This window comes from Ictidomys tridecemlineatus, chromosome 8, assembly GCF_052094955.1.
Source record: "Ictidomys tridecemlineatus isolate mIctTri1 chromosome 8, mIctTri1.hap1, whole genome shotgun sequence".
Classification (NCBI taxonomy): domain Eukaryota; kingdom Metazoa; phylum Chordata; class Mammalia; order Rodentia; family Sciuridae; genus Ictidomys; species Ictidomys tridecemlineatus.
Window position 1 is genome coordinate 20,015,088 of NC_135484.1, and position 24,686 is coordinate 20,039,773.

Genomic DNA, 24,686 nt, shown 5'->3' on the forward strand with positions numbered 1-24,686 from the left:
AAACCCAGAGACTCAGAGTGGCTGAGCCCCGCCGCTGGGTCCAGGACCCTCCTCCAACTGCACTATTTGGGGCCCCATCTAGATGCGGATCCTTTTTGACCTTCGCAAAGGCAATTTCGAGTCTCTTGGAAAGACGTCAGGACAGTCACTATGTTTAGACGTTTGTCGCCTCCGTTCGCTGGGTCCCCGGTGCCCGGCGGCCGCGGTGCAGCAAGAGGCCTCTGGTGGCTCCGCTGACAACTTCCCGAGGTCGCCAGCCCGGGCGTGCAGGAGGCCAGCGCTGCCCGGCCGCGTGATGTAGCCCAAAAAAGGCGCTGCCCCGCACGTGTCCCCGCCGCCCCGGGCCGCCCGCCCGCGCCGCCGTCCAATCGCCGAGGCCGCTCGCGCGGGGAGCCCGGGTACCCGGAGCCGCGCCGCCGCCGCCATGCGGTTCCGCTTCGGGGTGGTGGTGCCGCCCGCCGTGGCCGGCGCCCTGCCGGAGCTGCTGGTCGTGGGGTCGCGGCCGGAGCTGGGGCGCTGGGAGCCGCGAGGCGCCGTGCGCCTGAGGCCGGCGGGCGCGGCGGCGGGCGCGGGGGCGCTGGCGCTGCCGGAGCCCGGCCTGTGGCTGGGGGAGGTGGAGCTGGCGCCCGAGGAGGCGGCGCGCGACGGGGCGGAGCCGGGCCGCGTGGACACCTTCTGGTACAAGTTCCTGAAGCGCGAGCCGGGAGGAGCGCTCAGCTGGGAAGGTACGGCCCCCGCGCGCCCCGGCGCGGAGAGGGCCCGCGCGCCCGCCTCCAGCGCTGCCCCGGAGGGCGCCGTCCCCGTCCCCGCGCGCCTCCCGTCCCCTGTGGTCTCTGGACCCTCCGACCCCGCTCCCTCTCCCAGCCCACAAGGCGTCGCCTTCCTGTCGCGCCAGTGTCGCGGGCCTTCGTCACCAGGGCCCGGCCTCTTCGCCCTCCGTGGCCCCGCTGCGCGGTCCCCGGGCCGGCCGCTGTGGGTGCCAGCGCCCAGCTCCGCCTGGCTTCCCTGCCCTCCTTTCCCGTCCCAGTTCCTAAAATATATACCTATCTATCTCCAACCAGTGACAATTAGCCTTTTCGCTAATCCGAGGCTACAGTGTCCTACTTTGTAGAATTTGCTCCCTGGAGTTGGAGAGTGAACTAATGCAAAAACATCATCCAGTATTTACCATTTTCGATTTTCAGAAAAGATCTCAGATACATGACAGTTGAGGCATGACCGGATTTCTTGAAATATAAAAATACATATTGGTTGTAAAAGTGAAACAATAAAAAGTACGAATTTAAATGTACAGTGTCTTCTATAAATGTAAATAAATTGCCTGCACACACACACTATATATGTATATATACATATACATACACACATGTAATATTTATTTAGCACATACATATATTTAGTATACATACTTATAAAATAAAAATTGTATATATGTAATTCTGAATCTGCCTTTTTTGTTTAACCATGTTGTGCATACCTTTCAGTGTTACTGCATAAAAAATATATATTTTTTTAAGTGGAAAGAGAATTCTGCATCCTCCATTGTATATTAAAGTTATTTCTAGTTTTCAGGTTTCCTCTGTTACAAACAATAATGGTTTGATTGGAAGTCCCTATGCAAAGTTATCTTTGAGTATTTTGGAGTTTTTCCATAGGGTGGATTTAAAGAAGTGAAAATATTGGTGAGAATGTAGCCATGTTTTACATTTCAATAAGGGTTGCCAAATTATACTCCAAAAAGGAGATTCCATGGGCTTCTCCCCAGACCCCCAACAATGTCTGAACTGAGACAACAACCCTCCTCCTCCTCCTTATTCTTCTAGTTGGTGCAAATTTTATAATTTAATTTATTTTTAAATTTCATTATCGTTTAGCTTTTTATTTAATTGATTTTATTTTTTTAAATACAGACAGCGGAATGCATTACAATTCTTATTACACATATAGAGCACAATTTTTCATATCTTTGTATATAAAGTATCATTTAATTTTTAAAAACTTTTTATTGATTCATAATACTTATGCATTAAGTAGGATTTATTTTGACATAATTATAAATGTATGGAGCATAATTTGCTCCAACCAAGTCCCCATACTTACACTTAACCTCTTCTTCCTCCTTCTTCCTGTTCCCTTTCCTCTACTGATTTTTTTCTACTCATTTACATTTCTTTAAAAAAGTTAAGTTTCCTGGCTGGGGATGTGGCTCAAGCGGTAGCACACTCACCTGGCATGCGTGAGGCACTGGGTTTGATCCTCAGCACCACATAAAAATAAAGATGTTGTGTCCACCAAAAACTAAAAAATAAATATTAAAAAATTCTCTCTCTCTCAAAAAAGTTAGTTTCCTGTGGATATACATAATGGTGAAATCCACTGTACTATATTCATACATGTACATTGGAAAGTTTGGTCAGATTCATTCCACTGTTTTTCCTTTATTCTGTCCAGTCTCCCTCCTCCCAACCGCCTTCTTCTACTCACCCCATCTTTCTTTTATTTGATAGAATCCCCTTGATTTCTTTTCTCTTTTTTGTCCTAATTTTAGACTAGCTTCCACATATCAGAGAACACACTTGGCCTTTGACTTTCTGAATCTGGGTTATTTCACTTAGCATTATAGTCTCCAGATCAATCCATTTACCAGCAAATGACATAATTTCATTATTTTTCATGGCTGAGCAATACTTCATTCTATGTATGTACATGTGTGTATATCACATTTTATTTACTCATTCATCTGTTGAAGGGCACGTAGGTTGGCTCCACAGTCTGGCTATTGTGAATTGTGCTGCTATAAACATGATATAGCTGTGTCCCTATAGTATGCTGAATTTAGATCTATTGGATATATACTGAGAAGTGGGATAGCTGGATCTTATGGTGGTTCCATTCCAAGTTTTCTGACTTGGGAAACTGCTTTCTCCATACTGCTTTCTAGAGTGGTTGTACCAGTCTGTGGTCCCACCCACAATGTATGTTTATACCCCCCCCCAGATCCTTGCCAGCATTTATTATTATTTGTATTCTTGATAATTGACATTCTCACTGGATTGAGATGAAATCTTAGTGGAGTTTTGATCTGCATTTTCCCGATTGTTAGGGATGTTCAACATTTGTTTCATGTATTTTTTTGGCCATTTGTGTTTCTTCTTTTGAGAACTGTCTGCTGAGTTCTTTTTCTCATTTATTGATCAGGTTATTTTTGGTATTAAACTTTTTTAAAAAATATTTTTATTAGTTATTGATGGACCTTTATTTATTTAATTGCATATATGTGGTGCTGAGAATCAAACCCAGTGCCTCACACATACTAGGCAAGTGCTCTACCACTGAGCCACAACTCCAGCTCCTGGTATTAAACTTTTTGAGTTCTTTATATGTTCTGGATATCAATGCCTGTCAGAGGAGTAGCTGGCAAAGATTTTCTCTCCCTTCTGCAGGCTGTCTCTTGATGCTCTCAGTTGTTTCCTTTGCTGTGCGGAAGCTTTTTAATTGGTTGCCATTTCACACATTGATTCTTGGTTTTATTTCTTGAGTTTTAGGGGTTCTGTTAAAAAAAAAGTCGGTGCCTGTACCAATATAACCAATAGGATGGAGTGTTGGCCTGTGTTCACCCTGTGTTTTCCTCTAGAAGTTGCAAGTTTCTGCTCTAATTCCCAAGCCTTGGATCCATTTTGATTTGACTTTTGTGCAGGGTTTCACCCCTCTTTTTCCAGTTGAAAATAGCACTGGTTATTTTGATTTGTCAGCTTTAGTTGCAAGTGATAAAAACAGAATGTGAACCAGCCTAAAAACATTTGAAAAACAAGAAAAAAAAATATTAATTCATGTAACCACATGAAGAGAAGCATGGAGTGCAGCCTCTCTCTCCTCACTTGTTTTCTAACTTCGTTCTTTCTTCCTCTGGGGCTTGCTTTCTTTAGACCTTGCCTTCATTTCCACCAGGCTAGATTCACACTTATATGCTTCAATCCAGAGAAGAAAAACATGTTGGATGTCAGGTGAGCTACCACACTGCGCTCTCTTGGCTTCCCCCAAGACCCACAACTCTAGTGCATTCAGTGGAATAAATACGGGATTGTGCAACAGACAGCCCTGGGCATCCGGGGCATCTAGAAAGCAAGACTGTTACCAAAATACTCCTCCTTTCCTTTTATATTTAGAATTGGCCAGAATTGTCCTTCTTGACTATGTATTGCAGAATTTAGCCTAACACATTACTAAGCTGAAGAAAATTAGGATTTTGTTCACTAAGGAAAATGAGGGGAGTGAATTTTAGGTAGGCAATTAAAAAATGTATGCTACATCTTAAAACAAGACATCAAATACGGTATTCGTTTGTTTAATGTGTGATATCCCACTAGACGGATAGGGACTGTATGCAATTTGTTCATTTAAAAAAAAAAAATTCCTGCACTTAGTTGGTGCCTAGCAGCTGCTCAGTAAGCATTGGTTGAATGAATGGAGCACAGAGCAGAAAGGAATGGATGTTTATAGTACAGACCCTATAAACTAGGGTCTGTACACACTTCACAGATTTCAGTTTTTTAAATCAGACATACTTTTTTTTTTCATTTATAATTTCGTCCATATGACCACATTGCATTTAGTCCTTATGACTGCAGTGGTCTCTCATACCTGCCATGTTTCTGAGGGGACTTTGACAGTTTTGAATAGCACTTCTCAGGTATGTTGTAGACTGCTCCTGTTATTATTATTATTATTTTTTTCATTAGACTGGGATTATGGGATTTGGGGAAGAAGATCATAGAAGTGGAAGGCCTTTCTCACCACATCCTATCGAGGGTATGTGGCACGACAGGACGGACTTCTGTTGATGTTAACCCTGACCACACCACGGAGGGAATGAAGGTTAATTTTCTCTGTGGCAAAGTTACTCATTTTTATTGGTTTACATACTGTATACCAACCCACACTTAAGGAGTGGGGAGTTATGCTCTACCTCTTTGCAGGCAGAATGTCTACATAAATGATGATTCACTTGCATGGGGGATTGGTCTCTATGTATTTATTCATTTTTAACATCAATATGTAAAAGGTTTCATTGACATGATTTGCATAGCATAAAACTCACCCTTTCAAAGCATATAGTTCTGTGGTTTTTAGTACATTCAACAGTTGTATAATCATCAACAAGAAAATTCTACAACATTTTGACATGACAAAAGGAAATCCTGTGCTCATTAATAGTCCCTGTCCTCTCCTCCCCCATCATCTGGCAAACAGCAGTTTAGCACTTCCTGTGTCTATGGGTTTGCTCATTCTGGATATTTCATAGAGATGGAGTCATGTAACATGTGCCCTTTGTAACAGGCTCCCTTCACTTAGAGTGTTTCCGTGGATCATACATGGAGCATTTCTCAGAACTTCCTTCACTTTTACTGTAATATTCTTTTGTCTGGATTAACACATTTTGTTCATTTATCTGTTGATTGACTATAGGTCATTTTCACTTTTGGAATAATGGTGCTTAGAATGTTTGTGTTCAAGTTTTTGTGTAGACATATTTTTCCTTCATTTGGGTTTGTACCCAGAAAGGGAATTGCTGAGTCACCTGAGGACTGCACATTTAACTTTCTGAGGCTTCTTGTTTTCTAAAGAGACAGTACCATTCTATATTCTCACCAGTCTGTCTGGGAGTCTGTCTCTCTGCATCCTTGTCCACAGCTACTATGTGCATATTTTGTTTTAACCATTCTGGAGGATGTGAAGTGATTTCTTACTGTGACCTTGATTTGCATTTCCTTTAATGACTGATAATGTTGAAGGTTTTTTATTTGCTTATTGACCATATATCAATTTAGAAAAATCTATCCAAATCCTTTGCCTGTTTTTTCAAAAGAACATTTTTCTAGTTGTCAATGGACCTTTATTTTATTTATTTACATGTGGTGCTGAGAATTGAACCCAGTGCCTCACACATGATAGGTGAGTGCTCTACCACTGAGCCACAACCCCAACCCCTTTGCCCGTTTTTTAAGGGGATTATTTGCTTTTAATTGTTCTGTTGCAAGAGTCCATGATTTAAAAATGTCCACCTCAGGTGATATTGAAGCAGACCATCCTTGAAATGGCAACAGGAATCGTGCATTCAGCTGTTGATACACCCGCCTTGGGCTAAACATTAACACTTTCACTCTGATTAGCTTTGCATAGTGTTCTACTTTATTGTGAATATGCAAGCTGATGTGGCTGAATGCTAATCTAATGGAATTATCTGCTGAACCCACTATGCTTCCTTTTCCAATCTTAAATTGTCATCTTTCTGTGTCCTGCCCAGAAGTGTAAGTGCTTTGTTGAGCTTCTGTCCTCTGATAACCTCTCATGTTAAGTCAAGTCTCTGGAAGCTCTCTTCCAAGTTTAGGAGATGTATCTCTAGTTCTAATCTCTCTTCTGAACTTTCAGTTCAATATATCTTATTGTCTGCAAGGCTTTTGCACCTGAGTGTCCTGTCCTGTAAGTACTTTAAAGTCAGTATATCTATACCTCTTCATCCTTTGCAATGCTTCTTTTCCTGTGGTTTTGATTTAAAGACCCCGTGGCTAAGTCACTCAAGCATATGAAGCATAAGAACTTTTGAGACAGGGTTGCTTGCATTCTAAACCCTGGGGGATATAAGTGTTTCCTAGGTCACATTTTTTTAGAGATCTTGATTTAATATTTCTGGTGTTGATCAGGGAATAGAAATTTTATAATTTTCCTAGATACTTTTGAAAATGAACTGGTTTGGAAGATCATGTTGGAGGTTCTGCCATTGAAATGTTTCAATCCCTTCGCACAGACTTTTTTTTTTTTTTTTTTTTTTACCATTCTGCTGCCTTTGCCCTTGGTGGGTTTCTTATCATTACAGTGGCCTTCAACCTGCTCTGACTCCTCTGTGTCTCTTCCCTATTCAGTCCTTCCTTCACACTACTATCAGAATTATCTCCCTAAAATACAGATGGGATAATCAACTTTCTGATGATTTCCCATTCCCTAGAAAATATGTCTAAACCTCTTGGTCTCGCCTTTCTTATTCCTCACAGTCTGGCAGTTATTTCCTTTCTCCTGCTGTTCTCCAGCCATGTCCTAAAAGCCGTCTATGTTCAGCTACTTAGACCGTTGTTTTTGTCCATACTTATGCAACTCTTTCTTTGCTCTATCCTTTCCTTGGATTGCTGTCTGTACTAGGAGTCTTATTTCTACAAAGAACCATCCTATATTCATTCATTGGCTTTGGTATAATAATGTGAAAACCAGTCAGAGGTAGTATCTGTGTCAGTTTGGGCTGCTATAACAAAAGAACCTGAGACTGAGTAATCTGTAAATAACAGAAATTTCATTCTCCTACTTCTGGCAGCTGGAAGTCCAAGCTCATGCTGCCTGGAGGATTTGTTTGGTAAGGGCTTGCTGTCTGCTCCCAAGATAATCCTCCCATGGAGGAAAAAATGAACACTGTCTTCACAGGACAGAAGGTAGAAAGGGATGAACTTGTTCCCTCAAACCCTTTTATGACGGCATTAATCCCATTTGTGAGGGCTTTAACCTCATGACTTCATCACTTGCCCCAAAGGCCTACCTACTTCTTAATCCTGTTGCATCAGGATTCAATTTCAACATGAACTTTGGAGGGGCACAGACATTGAAATTACAGCAGGCAGCCTCTTCAAATAACTTATATTTATTATTTATTTATTAATGATAAAAATTATACAACATAAGACTGGTAAATGTATTTAAGCAAAACTTTTTTTTTTTATTAATACCTAACACTCATACATATATTCTCTTGGGTTAGGGCACAGTGTTTTAGTCTCTATGTGGTATGTATTAGTGGCATTGCAGGACTTTGCTCTTTCTCCAGTTGCTGGATTCAGTGTGGAAGTTTTCATGGGTGCTTCTGGTCTGAGACTTAACCTTCCAGCATGAGCAGAGGGAAGGAATAACATGGTTGCAGTTGGAGCCAATGTTATTGAGCTTGAGAACATCAGGCCTACAGTTTAGGGAACTCACATTTTTCATCACTTGTATGGTTACTGCACTGGCTGACTTGGTTTCCTTGTGCTCAACTCTTTGTAGGTTTTAGGAATATATAAATTAGGTAAGCCTAATGTGTTGATTCTACTTAGAATTTGCATAGTCAAGTTCTGATACCTGCAGCTGTCTGGCTAGTTTTGTGCATGGGTACAGTGAACCTCCCTGCTGTGTTCTGAAATGATGAGTATCCTTCACTTGACAGAGCAGCTCCCCTGTATCCAGATCTGGGATTTCAAGTCATGCTTCATACTCTCATTCAAAAACCTTCTCTCTGTCTTCTTGTCTAATACTTACTCATTTGTATTTCAAGTCCTCTAGGCTTCCATGATAGCTTCTTTTAACATTTAAATTAAAATTTTAAAACGCCTAAATAAAATGACTTTATTTTCCTTATACTGAGAAATATGATCTCTTTCCTCTATGTTACCCAGAGCCGTCTTTCCTAAGCACATCTTGGAAAGTGGCAGATCATTACTGTTCACCAATACCCAGAGCCTCTCTCCACAGGAAGACTATTCTTTGCTTTGTTGAGGGAGTATATTTTTACCATATAGCTAGCTTTGGAACTTTGAGAGAAAGTACCATGTCACTGCCTGTTGCTTTACCTCATTCTCTTTTCTCTCTGCCAAGAGATTACTTTTGTTGTTCCAAATAGTGATTGCTTTTTTTTCTTTCTCTTTTTTTGGTACCAGGGATTGAACTCGGGGGCACTCGACCACTGAGCCACATCCCCAGCCCTATTTTTGTATTTTATTTAGAGACAGGGTCTTACTGAGTTGTTGAGGCTGGCTTTGAACTCGTGATCCTCCTATCTCAGTCTCCTGAGCTGCTGGGATGGATTACAGGCTCTGTCTGATGTTCCTTTGTAAATATGGTTCCCGGCCTTTAATCAATCTAAGATGAACTCTACTATGGGAGAAAAGAAAATCTTTGCTCTTTTGTACTGCTGATAACTTGGGGTTCTTTGTTATCACAGTTTTGTCCTGTGACCTAAAAGAATGCCTGGTTTGTTAAGTATTCGATGGATGAATGAGCTTGAGTAAGTCACTTTCCAGGGATCTCAACTGGAAATTCATGCTCTCAGTGTGAGTTTGCAGAACAGCCATTGTCTTAAAGAATCAGGGTTTTGAAAGGTGCTTGAAAAAAACCCCAAATATTTAAAAACTAAGACAGGTAGATCCTATGGAACAGAATACAAATCTCATGTGAATTTTAAAGGAAAAATACAAGTCTTCCAAGAGTTTCGTGTCTTACATTCCTAAGATCCTCTGGACATGTTTGAGATGCCTTGATAATCTCTGTCTCAGCTTTGTCCTCTGTGAAATGCCTGCAGTGTTTAGAAGGGGCCTTTTAGTGTGAACAGCAGCAGACCAGGAGCCAGAAGCCTGGACCCCAGCCCTCCTTTTGCTAATAAATAAGCACAGGACTCTGTCAGATTATTTCATCTAGAATCTCAGATTCAGAAAGCATACTAATAATTCTGCTGTATGTACCATTGGATATTTTTGAGGAGTAATACAGGTGAAATTACTTTGAAAATTATTAAGCTCTATTTTTCTAACTGAACTATGATATGAAACCTTGCAATTTTTTAAAATAAGATTTTATCTACATTATATTTCCACTAGGGGGCAGCATGTCACTTGTTTTCTACTATCATTTTTACAGTTTGTGTGTAATCTCAGAAAGTAATTGACCCTCATTTTAAAACTTTCCCTTTCTCCTTTCTTGTTCCATATGCCCTCTTTCCTCCTAAACAATTTTGAAAAACCATTCTTGTTCATTTAAAAAGACGAATGAAGTAAAAGTGAATCCAATCTCCCTAAAACTAAGCATTATTCTGGGACTTCTACTTCATTTGGCAGGAATTATTAGATAGCTTAATTTTGTTCTGATGTAAGCAAATTGCTTTAATGTAATTTTTGATATTTAAAGTAATTAAAATCATGAACGATTGCTTACAGAAATCTTGCTCTTTTCTTTTTTTCTTTCTTTATTTTGCCGTACTGGCATTGAACTCAGGGGTGTTCTATCCCTGAGCCACATCCCCAATCCTTTTTATTTACGTAATTTTGAGATAAGATCTTACTAAGGTTTCCAGGCTGGTCTTGTACTTGGGATCCTCCTGCCTCAGCCTCCTCAGCCTCTCAAGTATGTGCGCCACCAGGCCTGGCACTTGCTCTCAATGAATGCTTAATTTTTTTTTTTTTTTACAGTAAATGTATGCAGACATTTTTGACTATGATGCCTGCTTTTTCTGTATATCAGAGGATCATCAGGTAATTGTTATGCTGAATCCTTTGATGTTTATGACATGTTTGAGAAACACTTTATCGTGGTTCCATATCAGTTTACTTTGTTTCAGGAGTTCTTAAAGAATTAATTCTAGACGATTAATTAAATAAGAAAAGGTCCTTGTGAAGCTTGATAAATTATTCCTTTCTGACTTCTGTTTATATTGAGGATTCAATGTAAGTGATGTCAGAGGTATATTAGAGGAGTCTTTCCCTATTGCAAGGGATAAAAAAATCAGAATTACTCAGCAACACAATGTATTCACTTGTTCAGGGGCCACCAATGCAATTTTTAAGCTGCCGTATTCACTATATTCTGTATAAGAGAAAGTAGCTGCTCTGAAAAATTAGGCTATTTAAACTTGTTTGTAAAACTTGATGTAAACAGAGGAGATATTTATTTTTTAGTTGGTTAAAATTTGACAGTAAAATTTAATTGCTTTGTGTCAAATAAATCTCGCTGTTTTCAGGGAGAAAAACATTTATTTTTTTTTATTTTGCTTTAAATGTCTGAAATTAAATTGATGTCACTGGAAAGTTTAACATCTTTCACTTATGGTTATAATTATGAAATTACATAATTTTATAATTATGAAATTACATTTTTTCTCTTTTATAGTATAATGGTGAATTGTGAGCACTGTGTGCATAAGTATTTAAAGCTTTTTTTTTTTTTTGATATTTAGCTTGTCCCTGTCTTTTGCAAAGGAACTTAACCACCACATGAAGTGAAAAACTTTTGATGTTTGATCATTATTATATATTTCTGATCAAGTTTAAAAATTGCTTGAGAAATTTTATTTGGTCAAATAGTCCCATTTGCACGAGGGGAAAAATGGAAGAACATTGTATCTTAGTTTCAACAAAGGATTTTAGAGAAATCCCACAATTTTATTTACACAAATTAGAGAGTGGCTAATGGATCAGTTAGGCAGGTTCACTGCAAGTTGAGCAAGTGAACCTAAGTGTTGTGATGAATAAACCTGTGGCGAGAGCTGGCAGCATGCCCAGGCTCCCTGTTCCAGATCCTTCCCTCCTGTGTCTTTTCACTGCTGACTTAGGAATTCTGCTTAACAAATTTGTTGATAAGAGAAAATTGGGAGAGTTGGTTTTTTGTTCAAGAGGAACAGTTTTCAAAATATGTTGTCCCAAAGTGGAATAAATAAATAAGAACAAACTGATAAAAATCAGCACTCATATTCGCATTAGTTAGTTATGTTATAAAAGTAGAAAATAAGGTAATTGTTTTCCTTGAAAGAATTTTGAAGAGAAAGTTCTGTTTTAGGGGAAGTTTGCATGGTTCGTGCAGGGATTTGTCAGAATCTGTAAATGAGGAGAGTTATTGAAAAGATTGCTGATCCGGTCTTGGAGACACATGAACCCATGATGTGAAATTACTGTCATTATGGTCTTGTCTTGAAATGTAGCCGCCTGAACAAAGCTGTTAAAACTATTTGAGCATTGAGGAAAAGTAAGAGAAGAGTAGTAGTTAAGAGCTGTTATTGAGTTATTGAACACCAGTTGTGATAGTTCTTGTGTTAAATCCTTTTAATGGACTACCTAATTGAATTCCCTTACAACATCCTATGAGTTAGATCATACCATTAGCCCATTTTTTTTTTTCTTTTTGCAAATGAGAAAACAGGTTTAAATGATCTTCTCATTACCATGTACAAACAGTAAATAATACAGGGACTTTCTATACCTTTGGGTTCCACATCTGTCTGTGGATTCAATCAACCTTGGATTAAAAAAAATTTTTTGAAAAACTAATTGTGTCTGTACTGAACACGGACAGATTTTTATCATTATCATTCCATAAATAATATAGTATAACAATTATTTATGTCGTGTTATGGTTGGGATCTGAGGTATCCCCCAAAAGTTCCTGATAATTCAGGAATATTCAGAGGCGACGTGGTTGGATTATGGGCTCTATGACTTATTCAGTGCATCTTAGTTTGAATGGGCTAACTCGGTGGTAACTGTAGGGAGGGAGGGCAAGACTGAACAAGGTGGGTCTCTGGGATGGGCCCTGGAAGGCAGCGGCTTCCTGTGGCCCCTTCCTCTTCTCTCTGTGTTTCCTGACCTGGCTGGCCCTGAGCTGAGCGGCTTTCTTTGCCTGGGCCCTTTCCCCATGCCGTTCTCTCTCACCTCGGCCCTACCCAGAGCAACGGAGATGGCCTTCTACAGACCGAGACCACTGAAACCATGGGCTCCAGATCAACCTTTTGTCCTCTAGGTGGTTCTTGTCATGTATTTTGGTCACCGCGATGACAGGCTAACTAAAACACGGAGCCTTTGCATCATATTAGGTATAATTAGTAATCCAGAGATGACTGAAAGTCTATGGGAGGATGTAGGTAGATTAGCTACAGATCGTCTTGTCATTTTACACGAGGGCACACGCATCTGTGGATCTTGGTGTCTGAGGGTGATACTGGAACCCACCCTGCACTGACACGGAGGGACGGCGACAATTTAACTGGGAATGGAATCTGAGTCAGAATCCTGAGGCCATGCACTTGCCTGTTAGAATACACTGCCTCCAGGAGGAGAGGGTCCTGGAACCCACAGAGGAAGGTCTCCACGGAGAGTAGCCATTATTCAGTGCTTCAGGCAGGTAAGGAGAGAGGAAAATTTAATATGGCAGCAGGTGGTTTCATTTAAAGTCCTTTTGGTGGGGGTGCTGAGGGTAGATGTCATAGCACACTGAAGAGAGAATAGGGAAGTGAGGTGCTCAGTGAGGAGAGGCCAGAAAAGGGAGGACAAGCTAATAAGAGATGATCGTGGGCAGAGACAATTGGAGGACTGGAAGAGGAGGGATTTGGGGGAGATTTAAGGCTTGGATTAGAAGGTGGAGTTTCTGTGTTATAACAAGGAAGTTGTAAAAGCCAAACACAATCAAGAAATAGGCAAATAACCTGTTCCTCCTCCTTCCCTCTCTGCATTGAAAATGTTTTTTGAAGTATGTTAAAAATGCTGTTACTGTCATTGTTGATTTACTTAACTAGAAATCACATACAATTAAAAATATAATATAGTGAATACTTTGGAATCAAGTTTCATGGGGACCTGTGATCCCCAAGGAGATCTGGTTTATTCTCCAAAATTATTTGCTGGAGAAAGATGATGTTCCCGCCCATCTGTGTCACCATCAGTGCCCAGCTGGCTTTCCTTTCTCACCTTTCCCCTCAGCTGGCCAGACCTTGATTTGTTCAGGCAAGTGCGAAGATGAGTCGCCATTGTTCCAGGACAATTATCTCATCCCCCTTGGATGTCAATTGATCTCCAGAGGTTGGTGTCACCTTGTTTTGGATAATGAGAAGGGGAGTCCTTTGTGTGAGTCTCCCTGGAAAACTTTCACTTTTCTCATCAAAAGAAACCAAAGCTTAGTTGGTATGGCCCTTCACCCTGCTCATGGCCAGGACTCTGGACGTGATGACCAGAGGTCATCCTCTGAATGTGAGGCAACAAGCCTCACCACAAAGTCCATGTGTGAAGGAAGGCAGAGGGCACCTTTAGAAAGAACTTGGTGTTGACCTGCTCTGGGCACCTGGCTTTCCATCTCTCATTACAGGAGACAGCCTTTATCAGTTTAAGTTACTGCAAGTCAGGTGGGATATTTTTTTTTGTGTATGTGTGTGTGGGATCTGTTGTTGAATTGTTGCTTACAGGAACAAGTCCTTTCTCACCTGTTTCTTATACATGAGCACTTCATGGCAGATTTTAAGGTAGAGAAGCACATTGTTTAATGATGGGAATACCTTTTGAGAAATGTCTTGTTGGGCAATTTTGTGCAAACATCTGGAGGTGTACCTAAAGAAGCTGAGATGGCTTCAGTGACACGAAGGGGATGTCATCTTATGGGGTCACCTTTGTAAATGTAGTACATGGCGAGAAAAGTGTTGGTGTGAGTGTATGTCCTTAATTACTAGTGTTAAGTGTGCCCTCTTTTACTTTTGCAGCATTCCATAGCTCATCAAAAGGATCTAAAATGACTTGGAACAATTTCAAATTCCAAAAACAATTTAGTCTTTAGATATTATATCGGATCACTTCATCATCTATTTCAGTGAGGCATGCATATCTAGTTTCTTCCCAGTAACTAGAGCAGCATCTTATGATATCCATGTCAGCTCCATGTCCACAGGATTCATAAAACATTTTGCTGTGGAAGAAACTGAAGCACAAAGCCATCAGAGACAGTTTTCACAGCAGGACTACATCAGCTCAAGAGAGTATTTTATTAAATAAGCTATTTAGTCTACATTCTAGAAAATCTTAATTGAAGAGATATTTTATGCCAAAGTGTTTACTAATTATGAAACTGCCAAAATGTACATTTGCTGGGCTAGCTGTGTTAGGATGGAGTTAAATAAAAAATAAACCGCCCTATTCTGAAGGGTTTCTGGAATGAGCATGATTATTCTGTGTTCTCAGCATACAGATATTGGACATAACTGAGACACGAGTACTGGGTAGGTGTCCTCTGCCCCAGCGTTATTTGTGTACTTACGTACGCAAGAAGCAAGAAGGTAGTGCGGGATTTTTCTCATAGATTTCAAAGTATGTCAAATGAAGTAGCAAAATCTGGTTAGAAGTGTTTGCTTTATACAGTGAGATAAATGCTAATGCAGATGTTTTATCTATTTTTACAGTATGATTTTGATTTGTGTGTTTATGATATGCAGGTTATGATATGCAAGGAAATTTCTAGTCAATTCTGAGAGTGCTGTGGAGAGAAAAAAAATGCCAATTAAACACCACCACCAACAATAAAAGTCTAGACACTACTATAAAAATCACCTTAATGACAATAGGAAAAACAACATTAAAGTTATTGGAACAATTAAATCAAAACTTATCAAGCACATGAATAAACATCTCTGCATGCAACACAGAGAGTAAACACAGTATCTCGCAAATATCTCCAGTTATGTGGAGATGGAGCATTTTAACAGCTGATCTTTTTGTTTCATCCCTTGAGTCATGGCTTAATTAACTACTAAAAGATTCAATCATTTCAGATCATCTGGTCAAATTTTTTTGCCTCTCTTTAGTTTATCGTAACATTGAATGAAGTATTAATAATTAAATGTACTTTGAGTCCAACTTATTAAGAAGGATTTAAGTTTCAGACTTCTATTAGAAATTATATAAGTGGAGCTTGGTTATTGGTTTTAATTTCAAGTGGATGCAAAATTGCCTACCATTTGTGCCATTGTTTGGAAGGCATCTTTGCTCACCACTATACCACCAACGCCAATGCTATTGTTTGGAATGTTTTTCAGGAGAATTTGTAATATTTGAGGTACATTCCATTTTGAGGTGTGTCTATCATCATGAAGCACTAATCAATGGAAGTTTTGGCATGTAAAGATATGCTGTTGTGGTGTGGATGTTGTGGTCTGTGTGTTAAAGCTTTGGTCCCTGGGGTGGCACCACTAGGACTGCTCTGGACCTTCAGGAGGCAAGGCCCTATGAGAGCTCTTTAGGTGGTTAGGGTGTGCCCTAGAAGGGGGTGTGGGATTCTGGCCTCTTTCTCCTGCTTTTCACTTTCTGGTTCATGATTTCTGACACATGCTTTCCACCATTGCCACGTGCCCCTTTTGCCGAGGCTCAAGGCAGTGGGCCTGCCTGATCCTGGACGGGAACCTCTAAAACCATGAACCAAAATGAAGCTTTTCTGTTTATAAGTTAATTTCTTAGGTATTTTGTGGAGTGACAGAAAGCTAACTGACCCATGTGCTTCTTAAATAATGGTTAAAGATGTGTGTGATTCTGTTCTCTGCTTTTCAAAGTCATGAAATTTAGTTGCTTCATAGTGTTTGTTTTATAATTTGGTGAGTGCTATGGACATTCTGTGGGCCATGAGATTGTCATCCACCACTGAAATCAAATGTGTTGTTATCCATTGGCTGCTTTGAATCACACTCATTCATAGGTGATTGTACTATTTGTCATGTTTAAAGCATACCTTGTTGACAATCATAGCTTAAGGCCTGTCCCCTCTGTCATTCGGTCTTTTTTTTTTTTTTTTTTTTTTTAAATTCACTCACTGACGTAGTCTTCTCTAATGAACCTCATTTTCAGTCTTTACATTCACAGAAGAGTATCATGGTTTTCCTTCCCAGGGAACCAGCTGCTCCTTAGAATGTATCTTGACATAGCATTTCAGTGGGGATATATTGAAACTGGCACTGAAGCTGGAACCTATATATTTGCAAACCTTGAATATCCTGCTCATGCATCAGTTACATAGTTTTAAAATTATTTTTTATAATTTAGTTTTGCTTACTTTACTAATTGTTTTGTGTAACATTTGTCTAATCAACAAAGATTTGTTCATGGTAGGGGTCATGTTTTAAAATTCCTGTGTTACCTCAGGACCAGCCACAAAAAAAAACTCACCGTGATACTTCGCTAGTAGACTGCATTAAACTTTGGAATATTTTGCACATAAAATTGTTTTGGTCTAGTAGACATGACAAAAGACCACAGGTTTTAGTTTAACCATCAGACAAGTCTGATGACTGGAAACCCTAGATCAAGATGCTGGCAGGTTTGGTTTTGGGTGGGATCTCTCTTCCTGGCTTGCAGATGGCTGCCTTCTTGCTGTGTCCTCACATACTGTGTCTCTCTCAGTGTGGGGAGAGGAAGAGGGAGAGGTGAGGAGTAGGAGGAGGGGAGAAGCAAAGAGAGACAGAGATTTTCTGCCTCTTACTCGTTTCCTCTTGTAAGAACACCAGTCCAGATGGATTAGGACATTTTACCTTACTTATCTCCACCAAGGCCCTATCTCCAAATACAGGTAGGTTGGGAGTTAGGGTTCCAACAGATGGCTTTTGGGGGAAGCTCTCTCAAGGAAAGAGCTTCCCCCCTAAGTTTTTACCCCACCATATTTTTTCAACTCAGCTTTTACTCACTTCTTTCTTGAATTATGGAACTTTCCTCTTCTAATATTTTCTGCTCTATATGTTTCGGCAGGTGCTAACAATGAAGTGTTTTCTTAAAATTCCTAACTGGAACGGCTTAAGGCTCTTCTGAGGGTTTTCCTGTGGAGATTTCCTGTGGAGGCAGCAAGTGCTCCAAGGCCAAGCTTTATTAATGGCCCCCTGCTCCCCTCTTCGGTGCACCTTGGGCTTCCCTTTGAGAGGCCAGCACATCACACCAGGCTGCCAGACAACTGCCTCAAGGACTTTCGTTGATTTTTTTTTTCACAAAATTTGGAGCGTAAGTGAATAATAAATAGCCTACAGTCTGATTGGTGGGAACCTATCACGTACAGAGGTGTAAGCCCACCAACTTTAATTCTATCAAGTACTTGTTGTAGGCTGTGTGGCTCATTTTTGACTAGAAGGGTTGAAGTTTTCATGTACAGATGCACAGAAAGGCCAATGCTCACGCATCTCATATTTCAACTTACAATTTCCCACAAAAACAACAATCATCAATGATAAGTTTTCTACCTTTTTTGGGGGGTGCGAGTGGGGGTGGCAGGGTGGCATGGGGTGGGCAGGACCGGGGATTGAACCCAGGGGCACTCGACCACATCCGCAGCCCTATTTTGTATTTTATTTAGAGACAAGGTCTCACTGAGTTGCTTAGCACCTTATTTTTACTGAGGCTAGCTTTGAACTCTCAATCCTGCCTCAGCCTCCCCAGCACATGGGATTACAGGTGTGCACCACCACAGGTGCTTCATTGTGTGTGTGTGTGTGTTTTATTTACTATTTAGATTTTTTTTTTAGTTCTAGTTGGACACAATACCTTTATTTTATTTTTATGTGGTGCTGAGGATCGAACCCAATACCCTGCTTGTGCTAGGTAAGTGCACCACCACTGAATCACAATATCCGCCTCCATTGTGTTTTTAATTTGAATTTCCATAATGATTAAGGATGTTGAACTTTTTTCATGAACTTTGTTGGCCATTTGTGTCTCTGAAACATTTGCCCAATTTTAGTCAGATTATTTGTTTTTTTGCTAAAGTCTATGGGTTGTATCTTGACTTTGCTAATTGTTTCTTTGCTATACAGAAGCTTTTTAGTTTGTTGAAATCCCATTTGTCTGTTTTTGCTTTTGTTGCATGTGGTTTTGGAGTTAAAATTAAAAAAACCCAATCATTGCTCAGACTATTGTAATGGAGGTTTTACCCTATGTTTTCTTCTAGTAGTTTTATACTTTCAGGTCTTAAATCTTGTTTTTAAAAACCTAACCTAAAAACATAAAAATTATGCATATTAATGGATACCATGTACTGCTTGATACATGTATGTCTGTACAATGTTTAAATACAGCTGAACATATTCATGTCCTCAAACGTTTATCATTTCTTTGTGATGAAAATTTTCAAAAACCTCTCCTCTAGCTTTTTGAAATGTATAGTACATTATTGATATCTAGAGCCACCATACTGTGCAATAGCACCCAAGAGCACCTTGCTCCTGTCTAGCTGTAGCTTCTGCCCAATGATCACCTTCACTACCTCCTCTACCTTTACTGCCCCAGCCTCTGGTAACCACATTGGAATTTTGATAGAGATTATATCGAATATTTGTTATGTGTAGGATGGATATTTAAAAATATGAATAACTTAGGATATCTTTCCATTTATTTTGTCTTCTTCACTTTCATCGTCATTTTTACTTTTCATTATACAAATCTTGTGCCTCCTTTATTAAACTTTTACCTAGGTATTTTATTTATTTTTTGTTGATATTATAAATAAAATTGTTTTCTTAATTTCCTCTTTGGTTAATTTATTAATAGTGTATAGAAATGCTACCAATTTTTCCATGTGGATTTTGTAGTCAGTGATGTAGTCATTTATCAGTTCTAATAGTTTTTGTTGTGGGATCTTTAGGGTTTTCTATATATAAAATCAAGTTGTCAACAAGTAAAGACAATTTCACTTTGTCTTTTACTATTAGAATGCCTTTTATTTCATTCTGTTGCTCAACTCCTTTGCTTAGGACTTCTGGTACTGTGTTGAAAAGAAGTGATGACAATGAGAATCTGTGCTTTGTTCCTGATATTAGAGATTAAAACTTGCAATATTTTACCATTGAAATCAATGCTTGCTGAGAGCTTTAGGGTACTGAGATACAGTCCTCATGGAAAGACCTTATCATGAAAGGTTTTGAATTTCATCAAATACTCTTTCTGCATCTAGTGAAATGATTATACATTTTTGACCCTTCATTCTGTTAATGCAGTATATATTACATTTATTGATATGCATATGTTGAGCCATCCTTGAATATCCCAGGGATACATTTTACTTGATTGTGGTGAATGATTGTCTTAATGTGTTATTGAATTTGAATTCTAGCCTGTTGTAGAGCATTTTTTTTAAAATGTATGTTCATCAAGGATATTGGTTTGTGATTTTATTTTCCTGTAGTATCCATGTCTAGCTTTCATATCCAGGTAATGCTAGCCTCCTACAATGAATTTGGAAGTATTCTCTCAACTTTAGCATTTTGTGAGGGTTTCAGAAGCACTGTTATTCCTCTTTAAATGTTGGTGGATTCCATGAGTGAAGTTTTCAAGTCCTGGGCTTTTTTGGGGAGAGATTTTATTTTTATTACTTTATTTTTTTGTGGTACTGGGGAATGAACCCAGGATCTTGCACATGCTGGGCAAGGGGCTGTGCCATCACTACCCCCTCAGCACTAGCGGGAGATGTGTTACTGCTGATACAGTTTCTTCTTCATTGTTCTGATCAGAGCGTCTGTTGAGTTGTGAGTCAGCGATGGTGGGTTGTTTGTGTATGGAAGTTCACTCATTCCTCTGGGTTCTTTGTTGTCAAATAGTTATTTATAGTAGTTTCTCATGATTCTTTTGTATTTCTGTGGGATCTGGTGTAATTTCTCTTCTTTCATTTCTGATTTTATTTATTTGAGTCATCTCACATTTTTCTTAAGTCCAGCTAAGTGTTTGCCAATTTTGTTTATTCTTTCAAAAAACCCAACTCTTGGTTTTTCAATTGATTTTATAGTCTCTATTTCATTGATTGCTGCTCTAATTTTTGTTGGCCTTCTCCTAACTTTGGGCTTTTTCACTTTTTCTAGTTCTTTGAAATGTTATATTACTTTTGTTACTTGAGATATTACTTCCTTTTGATGTAGGCATTAATTGAAATAAATTTTCCTCATAGAACTGGTTTTTACTGCATCCCTGAAGTTTTGGTATGGTGTTATTTCCATTTTTGTTTGTCTCAGGTAATTTAAATATTTTTCTTTTAATTTCATTCGACTCATTTGCTTTAATTTCTTTTTGATTTATTTGTGTTGCTTAATTTCCACACACCTGTGAATCTCCCAATATTTCTCCTGTTATTGAGTTCTAGTTTTATGTTATTATGATAAGAAAATATACTTGATATGATTTCAGTCTTCTGAAATTTGTTAAGACTGGTCTTATGACTCTATCCTGGGAAAAGTTCTGTGTGCATTTGAAAAGAATGTGATTTTGCCACCACTGTATGGAATAGTCTGTGTATGTCTATTATGTCCACTCTGTTTAAAGTTAATTCAAATGCTTTCATATTGATTTTCTCTCTGTATACAATCTGCCTGTTGTTTTAAGTGGGGGTATTCAAATCTCCTACTATTACTGAGTTGCAGGCTGTCTTTTCAGATCACTTAATAACTGCTTTATATTTTTATATGCTCCAGTGTTGGGTGCATATATATTTATAATTTTGATATCCTCTTGATGACTTGTTTTCTTTATCATTATAAAGGACCTTGTTCCTTTTTGCAAACTTTGACTTACGTCTTTTTTGTCTAATGTAAAGACAGCTACCCTGCTCTCTTGGGTTTCATTTATGTGGCATACTTTTTTCTATTCCTTCACTTTCACTCTATAAGTGTCCCTACAGATAAAGTGAGGCTCTTGTAGGCAGCATGGAGTTGTATCTAAGTTTTAAAATTCATTCATTTAATTCATGTTTTTGATAGGAGAATTTAGTCTATTTTTATTCGAGATAATTATTGATAGGTAAGAACTTGCTAATGCAATTTTACGTTTTTTTTTTCTGGTTGTTTTGTAAGTCTTTTGTTTCTTTTTTCTTCTTTTGTTATCTTCTAATCATTTTCTGTGGTGGTATTCCCTGAATCCTTTCTTTTTGTTTTGTGCAGCTACTATATTACTGTTTTAGTAAGTCTCTATGCTGCTGTGGCCAAAAGACCTGGCAAGAACAATTTTAGAGGAGGAAAAGTTTATTTGGCATTCACAGTTTCAGAGGTCTCATTCCACAGAATCCCTCTTCATTGCTCTGGGCCCGAGGTGAGGCAGAACACCATGGCCGAAGAGCGTGATAAAAGGAAAGCAGCTCAGAAAATGGCACCTGGAAGCAGAGAGAGACTTCTCTCACCAGGGACAAAATACATACCTCAAATGCACACTGTCAGTGATTTACCTCCCCAGCCACACCCTACCTGCCTCCAGTTACCACTCAGTTAATCCTTATCAGGGGATTAATGCACTGATTAGGTTAAGTCTCTCATAACTCCATCATTTCACCTCTAAACTTTCTTACATTGTCTCACACATACGTTTTTGCTAGTTAACTCCTATTTAAACCATGGTGTTGGGCTCCTGGACCCCAAAAGCTCATGCTTAGCTCACAATGCAAAATATATTTACTCCATTTCCAAGAGTCCCAATAGTTTTGACAGTTCCAGTATTTTAAAAGTCCAAGTCTAAAATCTCTGAGACTCAAGGCAAACCCTCAGCATGAGCCCCTGTAAAAAAAAAAAAACAAAAACAAGTCACATACTTTCAACATAAGTAAATCTTTCCATTTGCATGGAAGAAATAGGGGCATAGAAAGAAGGGATGGGACCAAAGCAAGACGGAAATCCAGATGGGAAAACAAATCCTGGAGTTCTGTGTCCTGCATCTGAAGCACATGGCATCATGATGTCTTCTCCAAAGGGCTTGTGTAGCTCTGCCCCTATGGCTTTGCTGGTTGCAGCCTACGTGGCCTCTCTATTGGTTTGCTTCTGCCCAATTTCTGTAGCCTTCCCCAGCAGATGTTCCATGTTACTGGCATCTTTTAGTCTTGGAACTCTTCACTGCTGCTTTGCCTTCCTTCCCACGTCTCCACACATTGCCTACTCAGAGATGGCCTGCAGGGACTCAAACCTTGCTGCACTTTGCCTGGCCTCCCAGGCCTTCCTTTGAAATCTTGGTGGAAACCTTTGTGACTCCCTAATTCTAGCATCCTGCATTCCTGCAGAACCAACACCACATGGTTGCCGCGAAGATCTGTTTTTGCAACCTGTTTGAGCAGTTGCCGAGCCTCCAAGGACCACAGCTGCAGCAGTCTCTGAGTATCTGAGGGCTGAGCATGGTGAACACCTTTCTAGGACCCTCTCTGCAATGGTCTCTTCTCAAAGGAATACTTTTATATCTTTGAGCCTGAAATGGGTGTGGTCTTGCCAATACTGAAATACCCTCAAGCCATCTTTTCTGTAATTTCTGGGCAAAATACTTAGGAGCATCTCTTTAGTGGCTGTAATCTCTTTAACTACCACAACTTCCCAGTTGTACTTGCAGTTTTTTTTTTTTTTTGCCAAACTGCAAATTTTCGAATCTTCCTGCTCCAGATTATCACAATATATATGACTAAAAACTGCTATCAATATACATGCCACCATCTGAATATTATGCTGCCTAGAAATTTCTTCTATTAGGTTATTTGGTCCATCATCTTTAAATTCAGCCTCACAGAAAGTCTTAGAACAAAATGCCGACAACTTCTTGGCCAGAACATAACATGAATGGCTTCTAGTCCAATTCCCAATAGAGTCCTTCTTTTCCTCTGAAACCTCCTAAGCGCAGTCTTTATTGTCCACAGTCTTATTAGCATTCTGGTCTTCTGAGCTCCCATAAGAATCACCCATTAAGCTTTTCCAACTTTTCAAAATTCCTCCCACAAATTACAAAAAGCTCCCAAAGCTTCTGAATCACACGGTCAGTTTAGTCACCATGATGGCCACACTCTTGGTACCAATTTCTGTTTTACTCATATTTTTCACTGCTGCGAACAAAGGAACTAGCAAGAATAAATTTAGAGGAGGTTTATTTGGTGTTTATGTTTTCAGAAGTCTCAGTCCACAGTCAGCCAGCCCCCTTGCTCTGGGTCCTAGGTGAGGTGGAACATCATGGCAGAAGAGTGTGGTAGAGGAAGGCAGCTCATAAAATGGCACCTGGAAGCAGAGAGAGAGACTTCTCCTCTCACTAGGGACAAGACTTCTCCTCTCACCTTACCTGCCTCCAGTTTCCACTCAGTTAATCCTTATCAGGGGATTAATGCACTAGTTAGGTTAAGTCTCATAACCGTATCATTTCACCTCTAAACTTTCTTACATTGTCTCACACATGAACCTTTGGGGGACACCTCATAGCTAAACCATAACACTTACCATGGGGCTCATATATAACATACTTACACCAGGCTATTCTAAGCTGAAAGCAACTTTAATTATCTACAAAAACTTTACACTTTTACTCCTTCCTCACAATTTATCATTTTAGTATCAAAATTTGCATATCTTTGTAAGTGGTAGACCTTAACAATTTATTGAAGCTATAGTTGTTTATAATAGTTTCCTCTTTTAACTCTTATGCTTGAGATAAAAATGGTTACTATACAACCCATAGAGTATTAGACTATTCTGAATTTGACTATGTGTTACTTATGTGATAGAACATTATACCTTCCTAAGTTTTATCTTATTAACTAGCAATATTTTGCATTAGCTTCAGAAATTCTGATTAGAAATGATTAAGGTAGGCCTACTGGTGTTGAACTCCCTTACCTTTTGTTTGTCTGTTAAAGTCTTATTTCCACTTCATTTATGAAGAACAATTTTAATTAGTAAAGTATTTATGGTTGGCAGCTTTTTTTTCCCCCCTGCACTTTGGATATATCAGCCCACACTCTTGTAGCTGGCAAAGTTTCTGATGATAAATCTGCTGACAGCCATGTTGTCATTCAGTTATATATGATATGTTATTTATCTCTTGCTGCTTTCAGAATTATTATTTTTTGCCTTTGATTTTTGATAGTTTCATTACAATCTGCCTTGATGAATGTCTCTTTGGGTTGCATTTTATTGAAGTATTTTGTGTTTCCTGTACCTGGAGGTTGATAATTATCCCTAAGATTTGGGAAATTTTCAGCCATTATTTTCTTAAATGTGTTTCCTATGCTCATTTCACTCTCTTGTTTTTCCTATTATGTGTGGGCTGGGGCTGTAGCTCAGTGGTAGAGCACTTTCCCAGCATGTATGAGACCATGGGTTCAATTCCTGGTACTTAAAACAAGACAAA

At 39.3% G+C, this 24,686-nt stretch overlaps 1 protein-coding gene across 2 annotated transcripts in view; it reads left to right on the plus strand.

The window, feature by feature from the left end:
- Positions 1-349: 349 nt before the first annotated feature.
- The window catches only part of Epm2a (EPM2A glucan phosphatase, laforin), a 91,825-nt gene continuing 67,488 nt past the window's right edge, over positions 350-24,686 (plus strand). Inside the window, exon 1 of one of the 2 annotated variants that reach the window (XM_078018958.1) lies at positions 350-725. In XM_078018958.1, coding sequence (XP_077875084.1) covers positions 425-725 — 301 coding nt within the window. In that variant the 5' untranslated portion in view covers positions 350-424. The remainder of the gene's footprint in view (positions 726-24,686) is intronic. The other variant, XM_078018957.1, reaches the window with a different exon arrangement.